The sequence below is a fragment of the Zonotrichia leucophrys genome, chromosome 4, assembly GCF_028769735.1.
Source record: "Zonotrichia leucophrys gambelii isolate GWCS_2022_RI chromosome 4, RI_Zleu_2.0, whole genome shotgun sequence".
Taxonomy (NCBI): Eukaryota; Metazoa; Chordata; class Aves; order Passeriformes; family Passerellidae; genus Zonotrichia; species Zonotrichia leucophrys.
In genome coordinates, this window is record NC_088173.1 from 18,875,344 (window position 1) to 18,895,113 (window position 19,770).

Here is a 19,770-nt window from a genome sequence, read left to right on the forward strand (position 1 = left end):
ACAAGACTTCCCATCCAGAGAGCTGCCAGCACAGAAATTATGTTGGAGCAAGGGCACAGGAGGATCATGAAGGCTGGAGCACCCCTTCTATAAAGACAGTCTGAAAGAATTGGGATTGTTCAAATGAAGACTCCAAGGACGCCTTCGAGCACCTTCCAGTACCCAAAGGGGGCTACAAGAATGCTGGAGAGGGACTTTTTACACCTGCCAATGTGGGGCATCCCAATGGTGGGAATGGCTTCAAATTGAGAAAGAGTGGGTTTAGACTGGATAATAGGGAGAAAATCTTAACTGTGAAGGTAATGAAACACTACCACAGGTTTCCCAGAGAAGCTATGAATGCTCCACCTGGAAAGTGTTCAAGGCCAAGTTGGATGGAACTCTGAGCAACTTAGGGGAAAGTGTCTTTGCCCGTGGCAGGGGTGTTAAAAATAGGTTAGAAAGGCAATTACCTAAATTTAGGTAATTGCCTTCTAACAATTAGAAACTGTTGTAAAATAGCTCATAATCGTTAAGCATGTACTGTTAGTTTGGTTCTTATATTGTAAAAGGGGTTAAAAGGGTAGTTATAAGAAATACGGTACGCAACATACCATAATACACCTAAGTGAAGTGCAGCACTCCTCAGGCAAAATGAGCCAACCTGGACAAAACTGTAATGGGCCAACCAACCGCCTAAAACCTTCTCGCAAATGAAGAATCCAAAAAGAAACCAATCCAAAGGGACAAAAAATAGGTTAAAAAGGGGCATCCGACCCAGGGAAGCTGTGCCGCTCCACCTGGAACACCGGGGACCTCGCTGCTGAAGACCCAGCGCCGGCGCTGCAGCATCCATCGACCACCCCGGCTCGGCCCGCAAGCCCTTTGCTTTAGGCCGTTCTTTTTCTTATAATAAATGCTGAGATCGCTTTTAGTACCAGGAGTCTGGTCCCGTATTTAACAGAGGGGGGCTGGAACTAGATCATCTTAAAGGTCCCTTCTAAGCCAAACCATTCTGTGATTCTCCTCCGTTTCCCTCACTGCCAGCTCCTGCTTCACCCCGCCGCTGCCGGCCGGGTCCTGGCCGCACCCGGGGCTGCCCAGCCCCCGGCAGTGCCCCCTGCCCGCTGCCCCCGCCTCTCCCCGCACTATCGGGCTCCTGCCCTCGCTTCGCTGGCACTACACAGACGGAGCCGGTGAGGAAGCCGCTCGTTTTAGGGCATTCTCACGGACCGACCGCTTTCGGGCCCGCGCCGCCAATCGCTGCAGCCGGCAGCGCAGGCCAGGGCCCCGTGTCCGCTCAGCGCCCCGCAGCGGGGCCGGCCCGGCGCACGGCCCGTGCCCACAGTGGGGCCAACCCAGCACACGCCCACAGCGGGGCCGGCCCGGCACACGCCCACAGCGGGGCTAATCTGGCCTATGCCCACAGAGGGGCCGCCGCTGCCCCCTGTCCGGCCGCCGGCTCCTTGCCCTCCGCCGGTAGGTGCCCGCAGCCGCCGCCGAACCCTCCACACAGTGGGGCGGCACCGGCCGTGAGCTCGGGATGGCCCCGGGGGCTCGGTGCCCCCTCCGGGGAGCTGGGGGTGGGCAGGCAGCAGGGGTGTCTCGGCATGGCGGCGAAGCGGCGCTCAGCTGTCCCTGAGAGCACAGCCCCAGCCCGCCCTTGTGCACGGGCAGCAGCGCGCCCGTGCCGGGCAGCGGGGGAAGCGGAGTTCGGGAGGCGGTTTTGGGAAACACGAGATGTGTTTGTTCAAAGCGGCCTTACTCGGTAGATCGTTTCTGGTAACTGGCGGCACATGCGTGTTGCTGTGGCCTTCCATTTCATTTCCCTGCCTGCTGTCCCTTCACAGGAGATTCCTTCTTGTGGCGTTTCCAGGCCATCGTGCTTCCTGCCGGACTGCAGTTCACTAGATAGCGAACTCTATGGGCACCAGGGAAAAGGAGGAAAACACTCATCAGATGCATTTGAAAGACGTTCTTAATTATCCTTTCCAAAAAAATACCCCACCTCTAACTTGACAAGTGTTGTGACTTATAATGATGGCTTGCAATCCTAAAAGCACTTCAAATGCAGTGCTTAATAGAGCTAAATAAAGCTGGCTTCTCATTAACTAAAAATGAGCTGGTGGTTGTTTAAGATCCATCAAATCTTCAGATTTGTAATTTGCCATTAAAACTCCAGAGCTGACAGTAAAGGGAGGGGAAAGAGGATTTTTCCTGCTCACTGGCATACCACAAATTACCCAGATCAAAAGTATTATTTGTGGGAGATGCACATACTAAAAGCACACTGCAGTTCTTATTCCCTTTTCTAGCTTCATGTCCAACTAATTATTCTTTCTCCATAGATATGAATTACTCTAGGTTCATCACCACTGTGAGTGCAGCAAGAAAAGCATCTCCAATAAGACTGCTGAGTGAGTACATGTCCCTTCCTCCCAGTTTCTCTGATAGTACCATTCTATGTTCTGGTCTGTGCTGGGGTATCATGGCTTAAGACTTCAAAGGTTTGAAAGAAAACCATGCTGTAAGATGACAAAGCAACTTCACTTTTGTCAAGCAGAGATGCCAAGCAAGTATAAAGAAAAAGAAGGTGAATAGCCTTGAACCATTTCAGAATCCCATCCAGACAGATGAGTTAGAATTATCGCTTTTACAAGTGTCTCCAAAGTCTCTGCTACTGTCTCTGAACGCAGGCTTTTGGCACAGTTTGCAACTGAGTTTATGTTGTATGTCCAGGAACAGGCAACTGCTAGTGACTTGAAATTCAGTCCCTGCAGGTTTCTTTCCACTTCATTTTACTGTATCCTGTTCATGTCTATAAATGCCTCAGCACCCCCACCCACCCAGTATTACTACACTTCCCTTTTCCATATTAATCTATCTTTAGGCTACAACATTACATTGTCTTCCATGTGACAGATGGAAGAGCTTAACTGCCTGCTTGTTTACTCAGCTGAAACCCACAGAGACCTGACAGAATCCAAGCATGAGACATACATCACTAGTTAAGCCTTCAGGGGTCAATTTCCCCTCTTGGTAAGGGGCTGGCGTTTGCTGTTCTGCTTAAAATGCTTCACACAGGTACAGCAAAATCATGTAATTCACTCTAGGCAGCCTCTTTTTCAAGTGGTACGTTAATATGCATCATAACAGAAGTATTAAGCAGCACAGTTCCTGTAGATAGACATACTGAGCCTGCAGTTTTGATGACAAAGTAAATCTCTCTTTACCAGGCCAAAAGTCACAGGCAAAACACAAATTGGTGAAATAACTGATAAGAATTAACTCCTATGTTCAAGTCTGCTAATAAGTACTGGGAAATAAACTCTGTAACAGGCCACTTTTAAGCCAGATCTGGTGTCATCTGTCCTCTCATATCTGATGTAAAACTGTCGAGCCAGCATGAATGCCATATTGGGAATTCTTAGATTTAATGCAATCAAGTGCCCTTGCTGGATTAAGGTCTGGTCTGCACTGCATAGATTGGATCTGAATGATTGTGAAACTGTGACTTAAAAGCAGGAATTAAGATTTTCTTCATAGCAAATTACTTACACAGTACCTCTGCCACTAAAACTGGGCTGCTAGAAACATTTCCATTCCCTTATAGAAAAGCTAAAATCATCTGTCAGTATAGCTGACAGATAGCTGAAGTGAGACTGAATGAAAAACAGAACAAAAAACAAAACCATTCATTTCAAGTCAGTCTAAACAGAAGATCATTTAGATTTTAAATTCTTGAAGCTCAGAAGACATCAGTCATGACAGTTTTTGTAACAGAGCTGTCCAGATTGTTTCAAAATAAATTACAAATAGCTTTTTTAACTTAAAATTATTTTTTGTTTTAGTCTGTCCTAGCAGTATCTCCCTCCTGGGGCCCCCAAACACCTATTTAATCCAAGCAGAAAGCTAACTTTAAGGAGTTATCCTTTTGAATTCATGATAGTTAAACAAGTAAACTGAAAAATAGAAGATGTTTTCTGGGCCATTATTAGATATTGATTAAAGGAAATGATCACCATTGTAATAATCAAATTGTAACCAAGGTGTTTTCCTTTTACTCTAGCTGAATTGATGCAGAAGTCTCCTCCATCTCTTATCTCTCTGGCTGGAGGGGCACCAAATCCTAATGTCTTTCCATTTAAGAGGGCAACAGTTGACATTGGACATGGAACACCTATTGAGATTGGGGAAGATCTGATGAAGAGAGCTCTCCAGTACTCAGCCTCAGCAGGGTATCTGTCACAGCTGCTTGCACTTCAAGATACCAGAAGCTAAGCATCATAATATCCTTTATTATTGCATTAAGTCACCTGTGTTTTTAAAACCTGCTCATAAAGCCCTTTTTTTCAAAAAATAGGTTATTCCCAAAACCCATGGGGTTTTTTTTTCAATTTGCCTCACTATTTACATTTGAGTTCCAGTGGAAAATCTTGCAATGAGTTATGTAAAAAGAAAAAAAAAATCCACTTAAAACCCTAATCCTAGTATTTCTCAGGCCAAAGCATTTCCAACTATTTGTGTTTGAAAATCCAGACACCCAAATCAGATTTTATTTAAAAAATACTGCATTACAACACATCGTTTCTATGTTTTGGAGTATTTATTTTCATTTGGCACCATATACTAAAGTCAGCGTGTAGAACTTGTGGTAGTTGAGTGGAGGTATTTATAGAATTGTCATCTTTGGTACAAAAATTGCAAATCATTATATTCCATATCATTATATTGCTTCAGTGCTCATGTAGACTTCTCGGCAGACAGCACTGAGTCAGGTGAGGACAGGTTTGCAAAAAGACTGGGGTACCTACAGAGATACATGGGGCATCAGTTAAAACTTTCCTTAACATTTAAATGAACCAGCCATTTGTGAACATCCTACAAGATCTTAAGATTTTTTTTTGAAAACGTGTTTTGGAAATCCTTGTAATCTGCAGCAGGTTACAAGCAGCATTAAGAACTTTGGCTCACTGCCAGATTTGAGTACAGAATGATCATTTCTGGGAGTCGGTATTGTTCAGCCTCCACCTTGTTTCATCCTTGGCAAATAATTTCTGCCCAGATTTCACTATGATAATTTGGTGTATGGACCAAAGGCAGAAATTATTTCTAAATTATTTCTAAATTATTTCATTTTCTAAATTTGAAAAAGCAGTCATAGCAATTGCATTTAAGTGTATCTGTGTGACAGTTGAAACTAAACTCAGGACTGCATGCTAGATTTGGCAGGGGTTTAGAGGAACAGACTAGCTTTGGCCTGTATAAGGTCTGAGATATGCCTTCTTATTCACATTTCAGCATCCCAGAGCTGTTGTCTTGGCTGAAGGATTTCCAGCGGAACTTACACGATCCCCCCACAGCCAATTACAGCCCTGAGCAAGGACAGATGGAAGTGTGTGTCACAACTGGCAGCCAGGAAGGCTTGTGTAAAGTAAGACCAAAAGACTCATATGTTAGAAGCATTTCATTCAGAGAGATGTTTATTCTTCCATCACTTCAGCTATATTCAGCATTAGGTGCTCTCTGTAACTGTGTGCAGGGTACTGTTTCATGTACTCTTTCTCCATAGATATGAATTACTCTGGGTTTATGCACAAGATAAGGGAAATGCAATAAAATTGGAGTGGCATTCTAGACTGTCAGGACTGCATGAAAGTTCAGGTGACCAAAGAGCCTGTGCAGAAGACATGCAATAAGATAACATATCATGTTACTCAAGTAGTGCAATAATAAATGCATAGAGGCTTTACCATAATTCTATTTTAAATGTTTCTTCTCATTTTTACTTCCTAATTTTTTGGGGTTTTTACTTGCTGAAATAATTACCCTTTCCAGTCCACTCTCACTGCTGTTTACTTGTTTCTTTCTATAATTTATACAGTAGAAAGGGTGCTTCAGAGCACTCTCTTTCCATGTCAAGTTGGTAACTGATCTTAATTTGGCTCTAAAGCAGATTTTTCATGCATTCATTGTCTTTCTCACAGACAAGATATTGATATGGTTGGGGAATTACTAGTATCTAATTAAGGTTTTTAACCCCACTAAGAAGTCAAAAGTACAAAGCACATGTATAATAACTGACCAATCTTTAAAACAGAATATTTTCTTTTGCAGGTGTTTGAAATGCTCATTAATCCTGGAGACAACATCCTTTTGGATGCACCCACATACTCGGGGACACTAGCAGCTGTAAGTATTCCTTAGCTACAAAACATTGTCAAGGTTACATTTGAACTAAACAGTAGTTTAATGCCTGATCTGCAGTCTTACAAGCACTGTCTGTATTTGCCATAAAAACATATCTAAGACTCAAGATTTTAGTGTCCAACTAGTTAAGTTCATAAATATTAATTCATAGAAGGTTTGAAGGAACTACTAAAAGTTCTGTGAAAGCTATTTGAAATTCCTCTTCCAAACACTAGTTCATTCCAGGGCTAGGATCACATATGGGACTGGAAAGAAAGCCATCAGGACCTAGTTTAGTTGAATTAAATTTATAACAAGTGAGTGTGTTAACATGTCAGCATGTTTACCTGAAGTATTTAATGATCAGAGTATACAAGAGATATAAATAGTGTAATATTGGAATAGGCCTGAAGCAGCCATATATGAGTACAAAGATATGAATTAGGGAGAACTGTACAAAAGCAGCAAAGTTTACTTCTGAAAAGTAGTTTAATCAATATAAAATTAAATGCCTCAAAATGCATAAGAGTTTCAAGAAGGGTTAGAATAAATAGACCACAAATTCAGTTGTCCCCCCTTGCATCAAAAAAATTTGTTATTGCTTACTGTCCTATATTTGAATATATAGTCTAATCAGCTGTACTTTTTTAGGAATGTATTTTGACAATGCAGCAGTTTGCAGTTTTACTTAAAAATGCAGAGCACTACATGGTAGAAATTGAAATTCCACAGAGGAGGGACTGCAAGCTTTTTCATTGGTATTTTACCTATATTTTTTCATGCTGCTGTCAACATGTCACTGCAGTAGCATCATTTCATTCTCCTTTTTATTGCTGAATTTATCTATTTAGAGAACAGATGCCTTGCCCTTTGTCAGGGAAGAGTAGCTTAAAGCTCTGACATTTCCACCAAAGTAGAGTGTATATTGTCAGTAGGAAACAAAGGTGCTATGACCCTAACTGTCTGTGGTGAGAGCAGTTCAGATTCACAAACTCCCTTTTCACTTGAAAAACCAAACCTGATTTCCTAGAAAAGAGCAGCAATTGAACATAGGAGTTACCCATTTCCTCTGAGTTGGTTTACTAGAACAAATAAAGAGTAATATAATAAAGAGTATATAATATAATAAGAGTAATATAATAAAAAAAATGTGGTAAGTGTCACAAGCCTTACAGCAAATTCAGGCAAACTTTTATTGGACTCATGAGCAAATGGAGCTTGAAATGTCTATAAAATCAAAAAGAAAGACTTTGTATTGATGAAATGTTATGGTGACAATGACAAAAGGAAGGCCTTTGAATTACACAATTATGACAGTTTTGTTCTTTCTATCAACAGTTGAGACCTTTGGGTTGTAATATAATTAATATTCCTAGTGACCAACACGGCATTATTCCAAAAGCTTTAAAAGAAATTCTGTCTGCTTGGAGCCCAGAGGATGTAAAAAATTGTAGCAATCACCTCCCCAAATTCCTGTACACTATTCCAAATGGATGCAACCCAACTGGCAACTCGCTGACCACAGAGCGCAAAAAGGAGATTTACCAGGTATGGAACTGTGTTCTTGTGAACCTTGTAGGTGGAAATAGATAAATATCAGTCTTGTTTCAGTTGAAGATATCCTATGTTTGCTATTCAGGCCCATTATTGGTCCAGCAAACAGTCCTCCTAGAACTGCTTCTAGCAGAATCTCTTCCACAGCAGCTCTTCAGAGGCAGACTATGCCTTAGGTAAATTGTTTTTCAATGGTAGCCCACTGGCAGCTGGTACCTTGCCATGGGCTTCTAAAAGGACTTACTGCATGTTGCCCGCACGGTTTGAATGCCACATGGAACAGAGCTTCAGTTGCATACAAGGGTCTGTGTACTATACGTACCATGATTACTCTTACAATTTTTTGATATCTAACTTGGGTACTTGAAGGCTTCTTATCATGGGAGCTTCTAGATAATGAATGGCCAATCAATAGAATCATAATATGATGCTGGTTAAAAAAAAATCCACCAGACTGAATTTGCAGCATCTTTAACTCTTATTTCTTTTGTTACTTTTTATTAACTTATTCAGCTTGCAAGAAAATATGATTTTCTCATAATAGAAGATGATCCTTACTACTTTCTTCAATTTGAAAAGGTAATTTTTCTTTCATAATCCTTATAACACCTTATTTTCTGGGGAGAAACTAAGGTTTCACAAGAGAACTAAGGTTTGAGCCCTGAACCTTCCTGCATGCCTCTTCTTCACGTCCTACCAAGGCAGTTGTAGGCCTGACAGTCTGTGCTCCTTTCAGTAATTTTCCCCTTTGTGATATTTTATACCCTGGTAATTAGTGGTTCAAATTCCTCAAGCCTCATACAGGATAGAATTTTTCAGTAATCAGAAAATGATGAAGACTTTGCATTCAGAGCAAAGCAAGTATGTCACTGAAGCAGCACTTTGAAAATTTCACCCTCTTAATGTTCCTTTCTCCCCATCTCTTCTTTCATTCAGCAGAAGACAGCATACTCTGCACCTACTATATCCCTTTGCCTTTTGGAGAATCTGGGAGTTCTCCCAGGTACCACATATAATGGCACTGGATAGGCAGCTTCCCTTCCTGTAAATTTTCTGCAAATTTCATATGTGAATCTGCAGTTCCTCAAGTCTTTAAAAGCACCTAACGTCAGAAATCAAAATGGGTCTTAAAAAGCACTAAAACATTGGTAGAAGATAAAGGTCAGCATTTTCTCTTTTGAAATATGTTTTTATGGAAGGAGGCAATAAAACTGCCACACTTATTGAATAGTATTGTGAAGCTTTGTAAGAAAATGAAGGGAAAAAGGTGTAAAAACAGAATCATGATAAATAAAAGGTATGCTGGATTCAGATCTTCACAATTTGGTCCTATCTTCTGATTTCACTTTTTAATATAGCAAAGCAAAATGCTACAAGGCTCCATTTTAGAAATTGCAATACCTCTTTACGCCACAAGAAATCTTGGCAGAAAAATCATCATTTCTCTCTCCTTCTTATGGCATCATACCAATTCTTAAACTGAACACTTGTGTGCTGAACAGTGGGCTAAGCAATCATCAAAAAATAACAAAGCTGATTTCTTGAAGATGTTCACAGAATACTGTAATCACATCTCAGAAAGCTAGGCTAAGCACTCACTTGTTAGCAAGTTACTGAAATGTTTTCCTTGGCACACACATTTGAGAAATTAATTGTGTCTTCCTAGTAAAGAAAATAATTCCATTATAATCCTTACTAGCAAAAATCCTTGAATTTTGTTTTTTATTCTTTATTCCAAGCCATGGGCTCCAACTTTCCTCTCAATGGATGTGGATGGCCGAGTTATCAGGACCGACTCTTTCTCTAAAATTCTCTCATCTGGGTAAGGCCAGCTGCAGACCACTTAGCATTGCCTATTCACTTAAGATGCAAGGCTTCATATGAAGTGATGAGACATGCCATGGTGTTTTCTCATTTACTAACTATCCACTTCTGGAATGAGCTTCAGAATCAACGGCTTTTTGCACTCTTCTCACTTTTCATGTCATCTCTTGGCAGTCATTTTACTCCAGGTTCTGTTTCTCTTCTGAAGCAGATAGCTAAGCCTCTCCCCCCAGGCAGCCCATTCTTGTAGGCACAATCTATGCAGAAAGATGCTGGATTCCAGCTCTGTTCCTGGAAATCTTAGGAGCTTTTCGCTCTTTTTTTTTTCCATTTCCCTTTTCATCTGTAGCTTAGTATTCCTGCAAACTCCCTGAACTTGTTACACAGAAAAGAAACTATAATTCTTAACAAACTGTTCATAGGGTTGTACTGATATCTAGCTTTCCAGTTCTTTCAGGTTGTTTCCACCTGCCAGAAAAAGAACCAACTTGGCTGTTTTCCATTTCACACAAGTCGATGTATTTGATTTTTAGCTTGCTTTTGTCTGTTAACCTAATAGATATAAAAAAAATAATGTGAAGTCTGCATTGGCAGACAGTGGATTATAACCCATCCTAGAGAAAGTGAGGAGACAACATAATGCTGGGTGTGATTGCATTTTCAGAATTGACACCACAAAATGGCATGACACAGTATTATCTTTTCCAAAGACATGTATGAGTTTACAGGCTCCATTTTTCTTCAAATAAAAACTTCAGCCAATCTGTAAAGATGGGTAATAAGAATTGAATCATAAGGAACCATCTAGTTTATCAATCTATATTCCATTCCTTCTGCAGTACTGAAAGGGAGTGAAAGAATAAAGCAATTTGCCACTTACCTGTTTGTCATAAAGCCTGAGCATTCATGATCTTTTATTATGGGAAAACTTGTCTTTCTTTCCCTTTGATTCATGTTATCTTTGTGGTTGCAGAAGATAGCTTCTAAACATAGATTTTGTCCTGAAGCCTCATAACTAAGAAGCTACTATAAGCATTAAAACTTCTTAAATGTTTTTATTTCATTACTTTGATACTCAGCTTCTAAATTGTATAACCTGAGGGCAGTATTAAGATACAGATAAATTTGAATGCATAAGAGATCCATACACTATCAATGAAATTGTTGCATGTTTTCCCACATATAACTCAGAAAAGTATTAGCACATTGCATTTCTGTGGTAACTTTTTGTTTGTTTGGTTCCAGTTTAAGAATTGGTTTTCTGACGGGTCCCAAGCCTCTCATTGACAGAGTTGTTCTACACATTCAGGTGTCAACAATGCACACCAGCACTTTCACACAGGCAAGTACCAAGCCACCAGATGAATTGTATTTAGAGAAGACAACATATCCTAAGTTACAAGAAACTGCAAGCAAACAGCTTTGTACTTTCATAATTGCTCTGCACTTTTACAGTTTTGTTTATGCACATGCATTGTCAATTCTGCCAAAGGAAGAGAGACCATCATAGAACCAGAGCTAGAGGGTTGTCCCAGTGCATGGATAGTTCAGCTGATATCCCTTAACCCTCAAATTTCAAGAATCAAGTTTTGAAATACTTTATCTCTTCCTGGTAGGTTCTTTTGAAAAACCTTAATGTAAAGCACAGTATGGAAGAAACACTCATTTTTTATTTTTTATTCTACTTTTCAATTAAAACAATACTGGCAGCCCACAAAGACATTTCAAAGCAAGCTGACAACTACAGCCCCTTTATGGTTAGTACTAAGGAAAGGAGACAGTGAACACATCTAAATACGGCTTCCATCTTCCAGCTCCATTAGTTCGTCCCTGTTAAAGTGGAGAGGCCGATGTGGACAGGAAGGTAAGGCAATATACATTGCCTTCCTCTTTCTCCCCATGTACCATATTTACCTCTCCATCCATTTTTCCCTTCCCCCCACCCCAGCTTCCAAATACCAGTGCCATGGTCCTTGGAGACACCAGTAACATGGACAATAATAACCTTGGCACCTCTGTTTATTAGGGCTCCCAGAGACACCGCATGCAATTTCATGTCTGGGGAATGTTGAATAGTGCATCTGGCCATGGATCTTTTGATGATTGTGGAACAGTCCTGCTTAAAACATGGTATTGATGATGTGTTTTATTTCTTTAGATTATGATATCACAGCTCCTTCAGCAATGGGGACAAAAGGGTTTCTTGGAGCACATAGACAGGTAGGGTTATGTCCTATGCTGAATTTCATCATCTGTCATTCTGCTACTTGTTGCCTACAGCAAACATTGTTTGTAGCAAAAAAGTCGGAGGAGCTGCACCAGTATTAGGCCAAGTAGGCAAGACAGATCATCGAGACTGCTGGGTTCACCAAGAGCCCTGAAGAGACACAGTGTGAGGTTGCAGACAGGCAGGTCAGGGCATGTCACCTCCTACTCCAGGCAGACAATCCACCAGTCCATTGGCACAGATATCATGCAGCTCCTACCTGAAGGGAGCTTGAGAGGATCCTGGAAGCATCAAGCCAGTGAAAAAAGTTTGGATCCCTGCTAAAGTGTTAGGGTCTATAGCAAAAGCTGAGATCTCTGAGCACAGGATCTATTGTGAAAGAGTCAGCATAGCCTTTATAAAGGGAGTTCACTAAGTTAGCAGGAATTTACACTCTTGCCATCCTTGATCTCCTGACTGGGGATACTGATGGAAAAACAGTGAAGTTTATCTACACACAGTAAACATTGCCTGAACATTGCCTCTCACTGTTAAAGAGCACTGGGCTACCATCTGACTCACAAGACATTTCTTGCATACTGACTGACACACATTTAGTTTTCATTTACTATGCAGGAGAGCATAGTTTCTCTTGACAGTCAGTACCTCATTTTATACACTCTACTTGGATATCATTAGAGCCACAAATTTCTCACTTCAGTAGGAGTGTGCTACATTCTGCAAAGGCCTGTGACAGCAAAATGAGCAAAACATGCAAGAAGTTCTTATATCTCACTGTAACAGCCACTTGTGTCCCCTTGATGTTCATACTGTTAACAGCAATATTTGGGAAAAAAGAATCAAACCAGACGCATCAGCCTTAGCATTGCTTTGTTTTAAGATTTAGGAGCATAAAGAGAAATCTCACCTAGGAACTTGGACCACACTTTAGCTCAACTTTCAGTAGTTCCCAAAAAATAAATCCCAAATGCATCTCTTCACTTACCTCTTTGTTGTAGGTCAAAAGGCAGCCTTGATCAAGCTTGGAGGCTGTTCTTCCACTTAAACAAATGAAAACAGGGCTGTAGTGAGGCAGCTGCAGTACTTTATAACCTTACTGATGAAGCCTCACAGCTGACTGCAATCTCTTCCAGCTGATTTCACTTGTACAAGGGTGAGGTGTTAGATCAGGCTTTGGAGTAGAAGATTGGTTTTTTTTGGAGCAGCTACTTTCTTTGGGAATGTTTCACTTTAGTAATTGTTGTGTTTTCAACATGTAATTTAAATGGTAACAGGATTTGCAATTTTGGTAAAAGCTGCACAAAGGAGATTTACTCTCTCATATAGAATGTAGCAATAGATATACTGAGCCCCAAAGCTGTTTAAGTTTCTGGAGGTATTGGTGTTTGTGTATCAGATGTAATAAAATACATCCATAAATCAAAAGTATTGGTTCAGAAAGTATTTTTAAAATTACAAATGTAAAATTATGTAAAGTATGCAAATTACTAAGGATGTTTTCTCAAGAAATGGGAACACATTTGCATTTGAATTATGAACTCAGTATCAGGCATTTCTCTTGTGCCTTCTATTGCACAGCTGTGTCATTTTATGTTGACAAAAGCCACTGCATGTGACTTGTCCATGGTGAAACCTGGGTTAGGGTCATTTTTCCCAGTAAGAGATTATATTATTTGAAAGTTTTACTTGAAGTATGAAGGAGATATGTCCAAAAGCTTAGAAAGGGGAAGCTGTCAAATAGCTGTGACAGGTTCATCATATAATTTGCTTTTTACCTTGTTAAATGTAATTTCTATGAGTACCTGTTACACAAATTCAACCCAAATGCACAAATATTAAGTCTGTGCTTTTGCATATGTTAAAGTCCCTAATTTTCTTCAGTGTGTGTGCTTTGTGCAGTAAATACTGTTAACAGGATTTCTATCCACTGCTATAATAGACAGATTGGATGTAGTATATAAAAGGTATTTGTAATATGTGTAAAGCTGAAGAAACAGCCACACAGGCACTTCCTCTGTCTGGTTGATCAGTGCTCTGTTGGAGGCGCAGTGAAGCAGCAAAGACTTCTTGGATACATATACAAAGTTTTATATACACAGTATACTCTGTTGTGCCCACCTAGGATATGCTTATATTTCTATTAAATGTGCTTGTTCACTTGAGTTGTTCAAGTAGGAAAGCTTTGTTTCTGCCTCCAGAAACAAATAGACCCTGAAGGATATGAGTTCATGACTTTGAATTGATAATTTGCTTTCAGAGTGGTGGACTTCTACAGGATCCAGCGGGATGCAATGCTCACTGCTGCTGACAAGTGGTTAAAAGGTCAGAGTGCAACACAGATAATAACTTACATTTTTTTGCTAGCTATTTATCATCTTTGTGCTCAAGAAAAATCACTGACGTTCATCTCTTGACTGAAGTGACAGATAAGCACTATAAGCAATCAATTGCATTAAATATTAAGCTTAGGACAAATACTCTATTGCTGCATTTTTGTGCTTTCTGGTAGGACAGGGAAATAGATGGTGATGAAAAAAAGCTCACCACATTACTATTTAAAGCAATTTTACAAAGAGCTTGTATTTCACTTCATTATGTTCTCATACTTTCGATATTTAAAATATCTGTCTTCAAAAAATCTCAAAAATAGTGACCTTAATTTAGAAGAAGATACAAAAAAATCGCTATAGCAATAGTGATAATAATGTTTGTATCAGCAAATCTAAAACATCATTGAATCTATGATGTATCCATTAGAAGTGGGGCATAAGTTTCTTCCTTGATTCCATTTTCTCTCTCTCTCTTTCTCTAGACTTGGCAGAATGGTACCCTCCTGCTGCTGGCATGTTCTTATGGATCAAAATTAAGGGTATTTCTGATACACAGCAGCTGATAATGGAAAAGGCTTTGAAGAAAGAAGTATGACATGATTTAATGACTTGTGATCTTAAAACAAAAAAAGGGAGGGATAAAATATCTGTATCTTTCCATATGTGCACACATAATAAAGCAGGGGGACTTGCTGTGCACCATTATTAAGTCTGCAAGTCAGGCACTGCAGCATAGTTATTGACTAACAAAATATTTTCATGACTCCATTCAGATGCTGATATTTTATCAGTTTACTTAAATTGAAATCAATAGAACATATGGTACAATGTCATTATGTATGACATATATATAATATTAATATATATACCTAAATATATCATGGCTGCTGACTAAATTTTTTTAATGACAGAAATTAAGTTTGGGTTTATTTCTCCAATTTGTAAGATCCAGCACTGAGTAAGCTACACCCCAGGTGCCTCTAAGCATTGTGATGATATGAACAAGACCTGGTAACCAAAACCAAAGACCCCTTGGTTTTATTATGAAAAGTCTGGTTACAGATTGCATATTTTTGTATTCTCATTTTGAAAAAAGGAATATATTACACCATGTTCACACAAGTCTGTAAGCACTGAGCTTTCTCAAATTTAATTCAACATAGTGTTTTAAAAATATAGAAGTGGTAATAACTATGTGTTAATCACTTTTTCATAGGTATTACTGGTTCCTGGAGGAGCATTCAATATTGATAGTTCAGAGCCTAGTTCTTATGTCAGAGCCTCCTTCTCTCTACCTTCTCCTGCCCAGATGGATCTGGTGAGATTTTCTTTCCTTTACATTCTTATCAAGACAGTTTCTCACACAGTAATGCTCCTTTATTTTTTACATCCTTCTCCTTATATTTTTTCTTAAATGTTAGAGGTTTTAGTCTGTAGGTGATTAAGCAGTACTTTCACAGCAGTATTAACTGTTCCTTAAGCAAGATACTCATCCAAATAATCTGCAAGATACCGAATTTTTCTGTGTATCTCATACATACAGTGTCTCACAGTTGAACCTCCCAGACATTATTTATAAATGCTTTACTGAGGCCAGAGTATTTGCTTACGTATTAGCAGGCATCCTGTATCTTTAAGACTTTGGATTCCCAACATTCTGTGATTGAATTACCTCTGTTCTTTTTTTGTGTGTGTGTTGAAAATTCTTTGTAAGAAAGACTATTGTTTTCTTTCATACAATTTACATACAAGCATAATTTTACTATTTATTATTTTATTTATTTTGTTTATTTTTTATTTCTTTATTATTATTCCTGATACTATTATCAGGAACTAATCTTTTATGTGCGTTAGGAGCATTTTTGATGTTATTTGGCTCTATCTATAAAATCAGTGGGAGAAAAGATAGGAGACATTTATTTGTGCGGATTTAATGCTGATTTGATTGGGGTGCTTGAAAGAGTCCAGTATTTGTAGTTGTACTTTCATGCCATTATGAAGGCTTGTAACAGATAACTGCTTCTATTGCCAGTGTAGGTCTTCTATATTTCTTCTATTTTTTCCTTTTTTATTGTTAAAGTAATTCATAACCATGCTATTGACAGTCAAGCTGTATTTTTAGATACTTCCCCACTCAACTGTTCTTCCCTTTTTTCACTTTTGGAGTCCCTGGGCAGTAATACTAAGTTAAAAGAGATCCTCTTTTAGGCATCACTAGTTTGTTAGAAGTTATATCTGACCTCCAAATAACCTTTGAACATCAATATATGCATTTTTCCGTTTCAGAAATCTCTGCCTTTTATTTCCTATCAGAGAATTGGAAGCTTTTTGCAGTTAAACCCCATACATGATTTTATAAAAGGAAAAGAAAGAATATCAGCAGAACTTTGCATTATAAAATATTGATTCTATATGGTTAGGGCAGTTTCAGTAGCTTTACAGGTTTGACGTGTTCCCTATTCATGTAATGCTGAAATATAAATGTGAACCATATTTTTCATTGCAGGCCTTCAAGAGACTGGCTGACCTTATAAAAGAATCTTTGTGAAAAAGCTAAATAGAGCTCTTGCAGTAATAAAAATCATCTCCAGAAAATAGTTATTAACATTTGGATTTCATCAGAACACTTTATAAGCAAGCACAATACAGTGGATGTTTCCTTACATCTTTTCAGCTAAAAAAAAAAGACTGAAAATGAAAGTAAAAAACAATTTGCCTAATTTTTTTTTGACTGGACATTGCATTACAAAATGCATTCAATTCAGAAACATTTAAAATACCCAAAAATGTTCTATTTCCTGTAAAATCCATGAGTTTGTTAGATTTAAATTGATTTTTGTTCTGACTTTTGTTTTCCATTTGAGTTGGGAAACAGAAATCATTTACTTAGAAAGTTGGACTTGAGGTGGTCTTAGCCACTATTACTTCTCACTATTAATATCAACTGATACATTCCTCCAAAATCTTATGTTGGGATTGTCTCATGGGTCACTTCCATTCTTGTCCTTCTGTATGGCATCTGGTTTTAATGATTTGAGGATTAGTATTTAATTCTACTGAAGTTTTGTCAGGTAAAGCTCATGTAACTATGTTAAAAAATTAAAACTGATCCAATAAAATGAGGCTATGATTACAAATAAACTGAGGTCCATTGCAATTTGCAAGGGTATTCTCTAATTTGTAAAAGGTATTCTGATTGCTGGTTTTTTCCTTCAGTTTGTGAATAATTACTCGGTACCTGTAGTAGAAAATCTCTGGTTTGCCAAGGCATGTGGCAGTACTAAAGGAACTACTCCTTGTTATTCAGTCAGAGGTGGTTGTGAAGGGAGAGTGTACGTAAGTGAAGAGGGGACATTGTGGAACAGTTGCAGTGTTTGAACTGTAATTACTCTGAATAAAAATGCAAAGAAACATGCATTTTCATTCTTCTAATACTGTTCCCAGGAATACCATGCTGTACCTCACTTTTCTTCTAATGAATATGGAAACTATTGCACAACCCTGCAAAGCACAGAAGTCACAAGGAGAGAATAAGGCCTTGCTTATTCTTTTCAAGAATTAATATCCCAGAAACATGTTAACAAATCTGGCTACAGCTAGAAGATTACCTATAGATGTATAGAATGTGGAGAATACCTTCAGAATTATATTTTCTTTTTACTTTGAAATTATAATATATCAGATCTGGATTGTCATAACAAGTAGATATGCTGTAATATGGTCTGGGAAAAATTAACATCAAAGTGTTTCTGTTCCTTGATGTACACAGAACTTTGACCTTTTTCTACATTTGGCTAATAATAAACTTAAAATACTTTCTTGCAGTTTCATCCAATAAATCAAGCATTAACAGAGGTAGATAAAGTACTTCTGACAATATCAAATTATTTTATTGCCTTATATGGGATGCATAATTTAATAAACTCTCTGAGTATCTGTATCTCCACAAAAACTACTAATAAAGTAGAGGAATGGAAAGACCACTTCAGTTTTCTTGGTAGATTATATGAAATCTTATTTTCAACATAGTTCCAAGAACTTGGAAGATGTTACTTAATAAGAAAATAAGCTAGTTTCTGTATTTGTGAGGAAGACTGGCCAGAGTTACTGTCTTAGTACAGGTACATTGTAGACATTTTAGGCAACCCACCAACAAGAAAACAAACAGCTAAAAGCTTTTTAGTAATGCCTAAGAAAAATCACTTTATCACCCAAGCAAATAGAAAACTGCCTTGATTTTTTAGAATTAACCAACACGTTTGCATCTCTGCTTTTTTTCTTTCCTGGATTTCTTTGTTCATCTCTTTTTAAAGATGTTTCTAATCCATAGGGGCCCCAGGTGACACAATTTTCCAGTAATTAAAGACAATTATTTTCTTACAATTGCCACCATACTTTTTTTTATCCTTTACAGATATGCTATTACCTTATTGTCTGCATTTGTTGTTGGTCACATCACACACAATCCCATCAATAACTAATCTCTGGCTAGTGGCAAGTCTGACCCGAACTCTTTTTCATTTAAAGCAGCCAGCATCCCTTTAGGAGAGCAGCACTAATTTTAGGGTGATGTAACTCAGAAGGGTAACTATCTGGAATATAATATTGGCTTTATCTTCAAGTAACAGCAGTTATGCCAAATGAATAAATGTGTTATTTCTTTCTGCCTCCTAATTGGCATAATGTTTCCCATTTGTATCTTTTTATCTCTTTTTATTGAGCTATTCTTGCTTATTACCCTAGCAAGTCTGTGATAAGCCATAGATGTTAGATTAGTTCCCACATAATAGATGTGAAGAGAGGGCTTTTAGAAAGCAACATGCACAGATGGTTCAAACTCTGTGGCTATCAGTCATGCTTGCATATTGTGAACAAGAATCCCAGGGACTCACAAGTTTCAAAGACAAAGGAAATCATCATCAGCTTTATAAGAAAGGCCATGCATTTTCATTACCTCTGAGAAGGATATCCTAGCTGGGTTTTAAGACTTGAAATGATGGAAGACACACCAGCATAATCTGTTGGATTCAAGAGCCCTTCATTTACATGGCATTCTCTCCAGTCATGTCACTTGTATTAATTCAGCTATTTCCCTAAAGCCAAAAGTAAGGGATAAAAAGGATATATTTCAAAAGTTTGGAGCTGCACTCCTAATCAATGAATTTTCAAAAGATTTTCTCTAATCTCCTCAAAATCTACCTGATTTGCGGAGAAAGGAAGAAACCTCACAACTTGTAAAAGTTGTAAAGCCCGGTATGCCTTTATTACGACGCGCGTCGGACGCAAGCCTCCCAAAAGGCGTGCGCGCCCCTGGAGACTCCGAGTCCCCTTTTTATCCCCCTTCCAAATGCATATGCATACAGTTTCAAATTAAGTTCATACATATTCATTCCACGCGACATTTAGCACTAATTCTTCTTTATCGAAGGAATTCCTAGGTCGGGGGCAGATTGACCTCGCGGTTTTCTGTTTTTCTTTCTCTGTCTTCTTGCTGTCTCTGGAATGCGGCCTCTCCTTCAGCTTTAGCTCCACAGACCCTTCACCTCTCCTAGACACTTTACCTAGTTCAGGATGGATTACTCTGTCTCATTCCCCCCTTTCCTAGGAAATAAGTAAATTCTTTTACTTAAGGAAAATTTCCATGACAATAAGTATCTTTTAGCGCTT

General features: G+C 38.7%; 1 protein-coding gene across 1 annotated transcript; it reads left to right on the top strand.

The window, feature by feature from the left end:
• The first annotated feature begins 1,197 nt into the window (after window positions 1-1,197).
• AADAT (aminoadipate aminotransferase) lies at window positions 1,198-18,085 on the top strand. The gene is made up of 14 exons (XM_064710659.1): window positions 1,198-1,458; window positions 2,328-2,396; window positions 4,049-4,217; window positions 5,281-5,413; window positions 6,097-6,171; window positions 7,507-7,716; window positions 8,236-8,301; window positions 9,462-9,544; window positions 10,792-10,888; window positions 11,705-11,766; window positions 14,031-14,095; window positions 14,586-14,692; window positions 15,320-15,421; window positions 16,610-18,085. The coding sequence occupies exons 2-14, from the start codon at window positions 2,330-2,332 to the stop codon at window positions 16,649-16,651; spliced, it is 1,278 nt and encodes a 425-aa protein (XP_064566729.1). The 5' UTR covers window positions 1,198-1,458; window positions 2,328-2,329; the 3' UTR covers window positions 16,652-18,085.
• Window positions 18,086-19,770: the final 1,685 nt, after the last annotated feature.

Coding starts and splice junctions, on each gene's coding strand:
- AADAT (XM_064710659.1), top strand. CDS start 2,330: ATGAATTACTCTAGGTTCATCACCACTGTGAGTGCAGCAAGAAAAGCA. Junction 6,172..7,506: donor ACTCGGGGACACTAGCAGCT/GTAAGTATTCCT, acceptor TTCTATCAACAG/TTGAGACCTTTGGGTTGTAA. Junction 8,302..9,461: donor ACTTTCTTCAATTTGAAAAG/GTAATTTTTCTT, acceptor CTTTATTCCAAG/CCATGGGCTCCAACTTTCCT.